Below are 10295 nucleotides of genomic sequence, written 5' to 3'. Positions count from 1 at the left end.
CCAGCTTCAACATGACCGTAGGTTCCTTCATCGCGTGTAGACGCCGAGCCATGCACTGCACCAGCATGAAGTTATCGTGCAATGAGCGTCCTTTAACAAACACGCTCTGGTGCATGCCCACCAGATGGGGTAGATCCTCCGTCAGCCCTACTGCCATTGCCTTGTCAAAGATTTTCACGGCCGCATGCACAAGGCTAACCGGGCAAAAATCCCTTAGCTCTTCCACCCATCCACTTTTGGTAGTAAAGCAACCAAGGCTCGGTTTATCGATCCCAAACCACGCATGTCCCCATGATAGAAAGCATCCATGGCCCTCATGAAATCCGTCCTTATGATATGTCAACAGCTCGCATAGAAGCGGTCAGTGAATCCATCCGGCTCCGGGGCCTTGTCCAGGGGCATGCCCTTGACAATCTTCGCGACATCCTCCTCCAGGAACAGTCTCTCCAAGTGCGAAAACTCCAGCCGTGGCAGATTAAGGGCCTCCAGATTTATGGTATACTCACGCTCTGGAGCGAATCCAAAGATGCACTCATAGTACTCATCTACAGCCGCGGCAATGGACTCATGGCCCGTCAAAAATTCCCCGTCCTTCTTGATGGATGTGATGATGTTCCTTCTCTGCCTTTGCCTCGCGTGCCTAAAGAAGAACTTCATAGTCGCGTCGCCTTCCTTGAGATACAGGAGCCTTGATCGTTGCCTCGCAATCGTCATGTCCAATGAACATAGGCCTAGCAGTTTCGGCTTGAGGATTCGCCTCAAATCCTGCTCCGCACGAGATAGCTGCCTGGAGTCAGAGGCCACATCTAGTCGCAAGATGACCTCAAGCGCAATGGAGATCTGAAGTTTCACGTTGCCAATCCACCTATCGCTCCACGTCTGCAGCCTTTTGGCAGTGGCCCGCAACTTGGCATCCAGAACCACAAACGGGTTGCCCAACGAAGGCCTTGAATTCCACGCCAATGCGACAGTGTCCATGAACCCCTCCGCCTTCGGCCAGAAGGATTCGAATCTAAAGCGCCTCCCCATGCGAAAATCCGCGTGCAAATCCATCAACAATGGACAATGATCCGAGATCGCAGACCCAACCGTGGAAAGGAAGCTTGCGGGGTATAGATCCTCCCAGTCCGAAGTTGTGAAAACGTGGTCAATTTTCTCGAGAGTCACATTCTCCCTTTCATTAGACCATGTGAACTTTCTGCCATTCAAATACATCTCCTTTAGCTCTAGGCAATTCAACTTTGATCTGAAGCGACCCATCATTCTCCTATTAATGGATGAATTGTTCTTGTCCTCGGGGTTGACAAGAAGGTTGAAGTCACCGACGACAGTCCACGGTCCGGCATGCAAATCCCGGATCTTCACTAGCTCCTCCAAGAACTCAACCTTGTCCGCATCCGATTGGCACCATTCGGGTGTCCCCTACTGGCTTAACCAGCACTGTTAGGGTATTGCGCGTACGATGCGGGCATGACAAAGAGGCGAGCAAAGCATCCCAAGCTATAAGGATGCCCCCACGCGTGCCCAGAGCAGGCAAGTAATAAAAGTTTTCATACTTGTTACCCAAGCAATGCCTTACAAGATCAACCGAGATGGACTCCAATTTAGTTTCCTAGGAACAAACGATGCTCGACCTAGCCGCCGCCACTACTTCGAAGACTGTGTTGCACCGTGCCGGGGAGTTGAGGCCCCGTACGTTCCACACCAGAACCTTGAGAGGTTGTGTAGCCATAGAATCCTCCCACCATCTACAGCTGTAGGTCCTGTTTGGTTCGGCTGTGGATTTCTAAAAGCAGCTGTGAAAAATCTGTTGTGGAAAAACAGCTGTGAAAAATCTGATGTAAAAAAAATGTAGGTCATTTGGCAAATCAGCTGATACAGTTTTTTTAGATTTCGCACCGCAGCGGAATCAGATTTTGGAAAGCACGTCCTGGGCTGCTTCCGCTTTTGGTTCAGATTTTGGCAGCGGCTTTTGGTTCAAATTTTGGCAGCGGATTTCTCGAATCGAATTCTGCCGAGTTCGCCCTTTGATTCAAATTCTGCTGCGCGGCAGCTAAATCCGTCAATAAAAGCTGAACCAAACAGGGCCGTAAGCAGCTCAATCCTCCACCACCAAGTCACCCGGCAGTTCCTGCAACGGCAGTACCGAGGGCTCCCAGCCAAACAACGCCACCACCGCCGCAATGTGCGTCTCCGACAATGGGGTCGCAAACAGCTGCAAGTAGGCCTGCAGCGCCTCCTCTCCAATCAACTCGCCTTCGTTCGCAAAACAGAGTTTCCGGATGATGACTTGCTGCTGTTTTGTGGCCGCGGATCCACGGCCACGGCCTCTAGCCAGGCGCACGCTCCGTCGCGGGGTGACGTCCAGGTTCCTCTTCATGCGCGGACGCCTCGTCTTGGCCGGTTCATCTCGTCCTGCCGGCCTGGCCAGGAGCGGGGTCAAAGCACGTTTCACTTCCAAGCAGAAGGAGCCGAGGCGGTCGGCCGGCGAGGGCGGAGACGCGTCCCGGTCGTGGCACACCTGACGTGGCCCATCGGAACGAGCTCCGGGCAAGCTCACCAGAAACATGTCCTAGTCCAGTTCGCCAAACTGCGCACGACGATCGGAAGCCGTATGCATGGTCTCCAGCATCCCACAATCCTCCGTCCGTCCCATCCACGTCTAGTGGGAGGGGGGTAAAATCGTCACCCGGCCCACGCTGAGAAGGATATCGTCAACGCTGACAGGCATGAAAAAGGGTCACCGATGGTCTCATACTCTCATTGTGCGGATGACGGCGATGTCGTGCAGCTCGTTTACTTTGACAAACTTCAAACCCTCAAAAGAAAAAGGAAAGCTCGAGGGGATCAGCACAAAAGAAAAGGGTAACAAGAAAGCTCGAGAGGATCAGCACAAAAAGGACAAATCAGGATAGATGAAAAATTCCGTCGCCGGGACTTGAACCCGGGTCTCTCGGGTGAGAGCCGAGTATCCTGACCACCTAGACTACGACGGATCTGATGCTTATAGCGCGGGCCTTGCTAAAAATGCGATGCGCCGCTCCAAGCCGCACCAGACGAGATGCAACCAAGCAAAGAGGAAATGGAGGTGAAAAGTGAAAACCAACGCACCACTTGCGATCCCCATTGTACAATACAAACTAAACAACGACCCTCTGATGCACGATTATTCTGCTGTAGTATCTGTAAGACTGTAAGTGTCCACTCTCATCAGATGGTATCTGAACTTTTGATAATAATGTAGCTTGTGTAGCGATAGTGATGGGCTCCAATGGCTTAACAGCTATAAGACCACTGATTCTTTATGCAACATAAACCGAATAGTTAGATATTTCCAAAATTATGCGCAACTTTAGTTTTAGAAATGTGCAACCAAGCAACTGTAAATTAACGCAAAGCCTAAACTGATGCTCTTTTTTTTTTTTTTGCAAACTCAATGTAACAGCAGTTTTCTACAATGTGTAACTTGGTCAAGATAGAAATAACAATTTCTGAATTTTCCGATGACTTAGAAAAACAGCAGTGTTTTCTTCAAAACAATAAAGCTTGCTCGATGCCTCGATACGGTAGAGCCATTTGCATCAGCAATCTACAGTGGTTGCCGTTACACAGTAGACAGATTCAAATTTTGCTACAACACTCCCCGCAAAAACTAAAACAAAAAACATTTGCTACAGCAGAAATCTTCAATTACAGCACACATGCTTCCCCCCTCCATGCAGTGGGGGAAATAATCGCCCTGCACAAGAACTATGAGCTGCTACGGAGGGGTGGGCGCACCAATTATTTGGCCTCCATCCAAATGAGCACCGCGTCTGGGTCAACGACCAATATTTTGGCAGGGCGTCTCGGGCAATGATCCAAACAGCCCGATATATCTCCTGTCTGCAGCTTATGAAAATGTTGGGAAGCGTATCTACCTACATTGCACGGTTAAGGTTGTTACACTCATATCATACAAATTGTACTCCAAGTTTATCTACATGTCAGACGCGGGTAGAACCCTAACCAACATAAGTATCTAGATATCTTAACAAAGCTCCCACCAGCCTGTGCCATACTTCTTTGCAAGATGTGGCAGAAGAACCATCTTCTTAACTGCAAGGTCAATCAATACAAGTTACACATGTACAGTGAGTCAGAAGAGATATCTTTTAACAAGCAAGTCAAAGGAGATTTATGAAAAAATAAGTGCATGACTGCATGGTGTTTGCTTATTGACCAAAGAAGGCTTCCATTGCAAGCAAATTTGTGCACTATGTTGGATAGTATTTTCTTACAAGCTGGTTTGAGATTTTTGGGGGACTTGAGATTTTCTAATATGTACTATTTGTGAAAAACTAAACTGACCATAACCACGGTTTGCTCAAGGTATTCACAGTGTACATATGGAGATTACCTGCTTCAGAATCGAAGGAGTCAAAACTCTGGATGTCAGGTATATGCTCAACAATGTCACTGTCATCCGCATGCAGCCTATCCATGAACTCCTTTCGCATATCTGTTAGAACCATCTTCTGTAGTGTCTTAATGTGCTTGATGCCTCGAGGCACTATCTTCAGACTCTTTAGACCAACAATCTCCAAAGTATGTAGAACCTTCATTGCGCCTTCCTCAATCTCAATCGAATTTAGACATTCCATGTCAACTAATGCAAGAGAACTGAGCTTGGGAAACCATCCTGCACGAAATGTTAATTGTTCCCCATCATAAGCTCTGCAAAGATTCAGATACACTAGATTCAGCGTGTGAGCAAAGGAGTTAATAGGATCTTTCTTCAGACAAGAACAATCAAGTTTTAACGCAGCGAGCTTCTCAAAACTTGCAAACATCTGCGGGAGCACTCCCTCATACAACCTCCCTCTCAACCAGAAAAACTTCAGATTTGGCAAGGGCTTTATCTTTATCAGATTAAGAACCTCATCCTTGCTGTTTGCAAAAATAACCAACCTACTGAGGCTAGGCATCCTGGCCAAGGAGTCCCATAACTCTGCAATATAGTTTTGATGCATTTTCATTATAGCCAAACTTCTCATCAGTGTCAACTCGCCGAGCTGCGTAAGTAGATCTTTATTGGCTGAAACAGATTGTAAGCTTTGCAGATTCTTTAGACGGCAAATATTGCCAGGGATATTTGTAGCAGAAAAGCAGTCAAATATCCTTTCTTGAACATCATGGAGCATGTATACATACAGATGCCTCAATTTAGTCAGGTTTGTTATTTCCCATGGCAGCTGCTCCACGTAGGTGAATCGCAGGTCCAAAACTTGTAAGTTTGTAAGTTTACCGAGCGATGCTGGTATATGCTTAACCTTTGTGTGAGCTAAATCCAAATAGTGCAAATTAAGCAAGTCTGGGACAACAGCCGGCACTTGATGAATGTTAGCAAACCTTAGACACAGGACACGGATCAGTCTGAAATTTGATGAAATGTCATCTATCCAAGAGGATGCAACTTGTGTGTCAAATAAGATTAAAGATCGGATCCGTGACGCTGCAGCAACCTTTAGAGACCGAGCATGCTTCTGAACAAACAACCGGCGGACTTCAGAGTTAACCTGGGTTATACCAGAGTCACCGTATACGACAGCAAACTTCTCTCTGTTTGCAACAATCAGACATGCATCACGCACAAGGTCATGCATTTGAAATGAGCTAGCTCTTCCATGAACATTCCTTTCTGCAACTTCAAGAAGAGAACGACGAGTGAGCTCCTTTAGGTAACACTCAGCAACTTCCTCCATTGTTGTCCCAGCACCTCTTTCCTCAACAAGACCTTCTGCGACCCAAAGCCTGCAGATCCATCTTCTTTTAACCTTGTAGTCTTCAGGGAAAAGGCTGCAGTATAGGAAGCAATTCTTTAAATGACTTGGAAGATCATTCAAGCTGAGATTCAGAACACTCATAATCCAACTGAGCTCTGGATTGTTAGCTAGTTGCCAGCTAAGTTGGTTGTGGAGAGAACTCCACTCTTGCTCCTCTAGTTCTCGGTACGACAAAAGGCTCCCAACTGCGACGATAGCCAGTGGAAGTCCTTGGCACTTTTTCACAATTTTCTCTGCCCAAGGCCTCAGATTTGGTGGACATATTTTGTCTTCTAATCTACGGAATGCCTTTTGACAGAATAGGTGCCATGCTTCAGCATAAGGAAGAACTTTAAGCTCCACAACAAAACCGTCGTTTGCTAAGGAAGCAACATCCTTTTTGCGAGTTGTCACTAGCACTCTACTTCCACGATTATTTATTACAAGTGCACGCTTCAAAAATAACCAGTCATCTTTATCCCATACATCATCCAAGACAATCAGATATTTCTTGTCCTGTAGATAGCTCTGAAGTTCCTCGATTAGTCTTACACGACTCATAGTCTCGATACCACTGGCCATGTAGGCTCTTTGGTCCATCAGTTGCTTCATGATTTGCCTCAGTAGGTCTTCAACTAGATAATTCTGAGATAAAGTTACCCACACATGACAGTCAAACATTCTAATAATCTGTTGATTTTTGTAGATACTGCTTGCTATGGTTATTTTTCCTAGACCTCCCATGCCAAGGATGGACATGATCAATCGGTCTTGTCGCTCTGTGAGTAGCCATTGTGTCAACATACTTATTTCACTGGCATTGCCCACTAACTCAGTATCATCAGATAGATAAGAAGAATCTGATAGAGAGAGCTGCCTGGCATATTGTAGTGTGCTACTCCTGCCCGGTTCTCCTACAGAAATTCCATAACGATCTTTCAATGTAGTTAGCCGCTGAATTCGAGTTTCTACTTGATCAATCTGGCTTGACAGGTTCCGCCATGCTGCAAAGCTCTTAGCCTGACGGAATTTCCTCTTGAAGAATCCGTCTATGCCCGCAGCTTGCGAAGTTAGGAAATTATACTCGTCAATGATATCTTCTACCTGATGGGCAACATCTCTAACTTGGTCCAGCCAGGCATCAAATGTCCTATCACCAACATTCTGTGTGCTAACCTGGCCAATAAATGCCTGCAGAATCATGAACTCGCCCTCGATCTGTTTCATGCCATGCTCGAAATCCGTCAGAACCGATGCTGCCTCCACTACCTCTGTGCTCAGCTTCTCTGACGCCGCTTCTCCGAGGGACAGAGCAATTTTTCTGAGAACAAGAAATAGGGTGTCTGCCATGTGTGCTCCCCTCAAAATGTTAGCACAGCAGACTAGCACTACATCGCTGAAGAAGCTTCATGTAAATGCAGCTCTGCAATAATCTGGAGTAAATTGAAATGACAGAATCAGTTATGACATCGTATGGCTGCAGGGATAAGTATCACAGGTCACTGCAAAGGCCAGCCGGTTACCTGTTCCTGGAACTCATGTGAGAACCATGTGTACGATGGATAAATTGCTACTGAATTTATATTCTCAGTAACCTGTTTTTCAAGAGTAACAACAGATGAGCACAAAACAAGATTGCGTCTGACACTAACAGTAGCGCTAAGCTACTAAGATATCAAGACATAGGTGTACTGTACTTCTACGTGTCATGTGAAGCATGTCAGAAGAGGGAGCTGCACGATCATGCATGAATTATCCGCATGCTCGAGTGTTTCATTATGGTGTGGCTTTTACTGATGAAGTTTCTCCATGTATCTCGTTTTTTCTTTCTTTCTTTAAGAGAACAGGGGATCCCTCCAATTTCTATTGTAAGAGACCAGCTAGTAGCTACAAGGAAAACAGGAACAGGAAGGAGTTCCAGCTCTTCCTCTGGACTGTAGGAAAAGCTGAAAGCATCACATCTAACTATCTGAACATAGCTATGTTGGGCAGAATTCTGTTGGGTAATGAGTAGTGGTAACTAACTATTATTCAGTTGAGTGTACTCGCTATAATTGTATCCCTTGATGCTATATTTTGAGTCAATAAAAAACACCCTTTATCTATAAAAAAAACTATTATTCAGTTGAATATATGATGCTCTCTCCTAAAAAAGAAGACCACTACTACGATTGTGGTGGTGATGGGAGAGCAGAGAGCTCCCTCGGCTGGGAATCTAAGAAGAAAGCAAGTAGCCGATGCATCATCCCCGTGAAGTGGACGAACTATCCACATACGAAAAGTCAAAATTTTAGACCAGGTACACTGAAATAGTCATGTCAGCTGTTTTGACTGACCATGCGTAGACTTTAGTTTCATATGTCCCAGCACGTTAGATCTACCCAAAACAAGATGATCCAGGATGCTACCGGCAAACGATTTCATATCCTCGCCGAGACATTCGAAAGGCAGAGGGGAATGGGAATTTGTGGGCTGATTTGGTGGCCGGGGAGCAGAGACGAGGTGAGGAGATTACCGCCGGGGAGAAACGACGGAGCAAGGCTCGCGAGTTCGCCGCCTCTCGCGCTCGCCGGCGCCGAAGAGGCCGCTCCTTGACCCCTCTCGGCTCTGGCGTGAGGCTAGGGCGCGGGGATGGTGGTGCCGCGCTGCCGCTGAGAATGCGAGGACGAGGCGATGCAGCGTTGCAGGTAGCCGCATTCACACTACCCTGCCTTCAGGGTTGACTGAGCCACCTGCTCCAACAGGTGTATTTCGAATTTTGACCTGAATTTTTCAGGGGTTGTCAACATGTGTGTTGTGAACATCCATGATTTTTTTTAGAATGTTTTGAAATGCTTAAATTTGAGAATTTTAAGTTGGTATCATGGGAGCATGTGAGGGCGGGTATCACTAGATATTTTCCCCTGCTGATGAACGCCATTAGAATGTGCACCTTGTGTTTTGAGTTAAAGGGTTTTATAGGAATTTCAGTGGATTATACTATACACAAATATAAGACGTTGAACTGCAGAAATGTCTTATACAGTACCCCCTCTGTAAACAAATATGAGAGCATTTTGACCCTCATACACCCTCGTCGCTCGCCCTCCAGGGTGATGGGGTGGGGGGGGGGGGACCCTAGCCTCCAGCCGCCCCGATCCCATCTCTCCTCCCCTTCGCCGCCGCCGGGGGACAGCGTGGGTAGAGCCATGCGTTCGACGCCGGCGGTGGAGGGCTGCTCCTCCTTCCCGGACAGTACGGCGGCGAGGGCGCCAGATCCGCAGAGGTGCGGCCTCTTCCATGATCCATGGCGGCGCGGTGGCTCCTGCTGGAGGCGTTTGTGGTGATGCGGGTGAGATGGCCAGAGGATGGAGGTGGGGCTGGGCGTGGCCGGTGGCAGCGGCAGCGTCCAGCCCGGATTCGATCTTGGCAGACGCGGCGGCGACTCCGGCCCAGATCCGAACATGGCGGCGGCGGCGTCCCCTCCGCCGGGGATGACGGGCCAAATGGTGGGTCCTCGTGGCGGCGCTGGTGGCGGCAGATCTTGGGATCCCGCACCCCGGGACGTCGCAAGACGCGCGTGGCGGCCGGAGCTTCCTCCGGCGTCGATGGCGCGTGATGCGGGATCGCGGCGGCGGTTGCTGTTGTATGGGCGACGACAACGGTTGGCGCGGCGGTGGGTGCTCCCTATAGCGCCCGAAATCGGGGCGGCGGCCCCTCTTCATCAACGGCAGCGGACTCCGGGATCGTGTGGACGATTTGAAGTCTGGATCTCGAGGTGGTGACGGCCTTCTGAGGCTGGTGGCGGTATGGGACGCCCCTTCCATCAACAGATCGGGTTCGATGCTGCTCGACAGGTGATACATGTGCCTCTTTTGGAGTTTTTGGGCGGTGCCTGTCGCCGGCAGGTGAAGCCACCGGGGGATGCGCTACCGGCGAATGCTACGCACGGCGTCTTATATGGAGACGTCAAGTCATGCCTGCTACTGGCAGGTGATGCACTGCGGCTCTGGTGGAGGTGTCATGTTTAGCCTGTTGTTGTCGGATCAAAAGTGGTGCGACAGTAGCAGGAGGCAGGCGGTATGGGACGTCTGTGTCTTCCGTTGTCTACTCCAGAGGTATCCGGCTATCGAGGTGTCGGTAGACGGATAATGGTGGATGGTACAGACGGCTTCAGCGACGAGTTTTTGCACTCTGGTGGAAACACAAGATCTTCGATCAGACTATGTCGTCGCGCGCTGTGTCGTGTCCTTGCTAAAGATGGTGGCTTGAAGCTTGGCTTTGGGGATGAGAATCTGAAGTTCAACCATATGGTGGACTCGCCATCATCGGCGCACGTGCGGCGATTCCTTTTTGAAGGCATAGCCTAGGAGTTGTGTATTTTCGTTTATGTTGTGTCTTGTATCATAGGGATTAGTGGCTATCTGGGGGAGGTACTGTTGCGAGGTATACGGCCTTAGGGTTTATTTTTTGATTTATTTCCGGATCGATGGTGTTTAGTTGCTGGATTTT

The 10295-nt window shown here is 48.4% G+C and overlaps 2 protein-coding genes and 1 non-coding gene across 6 annotated transcripts; all 3 read right to left on the bottom strand.

The window, feature by feature from the left end:
• Positions 1-339: 339 nt before the first annotated feature.
• On the bottom strand, positions 340-1029 carry LOC141027358 (uncharacterized). Its single transcript, XM_073504365.1, has one exon. It carries the CDS (start codon positions 1027-1029, stop codon positions 340-342), a length of 690 nt encoding a protein of 229 aa, XP_073360466.1.
• Positions 1030-2923: 1894 nt separating this feature from the next.
• On the bottom strand, positions 2924-2996 carry TRNAE-CUC (transfer RNA glutamic acid (anticodon CUC)). Its single transcript has one exon. It is a non-coding gene; the product is annotated as a tRNA-Glu (tRNA).
• Positions 2997-3478: 482 nt separating this feature from the next.
• Positions 3479-8588, bottom strand: LOC109778614 (disease resistance protein RPM1). Of its 4 annotated transcripts, none has more exons than XR_012189604.1 (5): positions 8320-8588; positions 7328-7399; positions 4400-7227; positions 3925-4098; positions 3479-3881 (listed from the first exon to the last, which is right to left on the bottom strand). XR_012189604.1 is itself a non-coding variant. In XM_020337182.3 (5 exons), exons 3-4 carry the CDS (start codon positions 7152-7154, stop codon positions 4031-4033), a joined length of 2823 nt encoding a protein of 940 aa, XP_020192771.1. In that variant the 5' UTR covers positions 7155-7237; positions 7328-7399; positions 8320-8519; the 3' UTR covers positions 3479-3920; positions 4010-4030. The 4 variants fall into 4 exon arrangements, 3 of the variants coding, with proteins under 3 accessions (XP_020192771.1, XP_073361195.1, XP_020192770.1); XM_020337182.3 differs by having other exon boundaries at positions 3479-3920; positions 4010-4098; positions 4400-7237; positions 8320-8519; XM_073505094.1 differs by having other exon boundaries at positions 3479-4098.
• Between the last annotated feature and the right edge of the window lie 1707 nt (positions 8589-10295).

Source organism: Aegilops tauschii, chromosome 7, assembly GCF_002575655.3.
Source record: "Aegilops tauschii subsp. strangulata cultivar AL8/78 chromosome 7, Aet v6.0, whole genome shotgun sequence".
NCBI classification, from domain to species: domain Eukaryota; kingdom Viridiplantae; phylum Streptophyta; class Magnoliopsida; order Poales; family Poaceae; genus Aegilops; species Aegilops tauschii.
The sequence above is the reverse complement of the archived record's forward strand: the minus strand, read 5'-3'. Positions and strand labels throughout refer to the sequence as shown.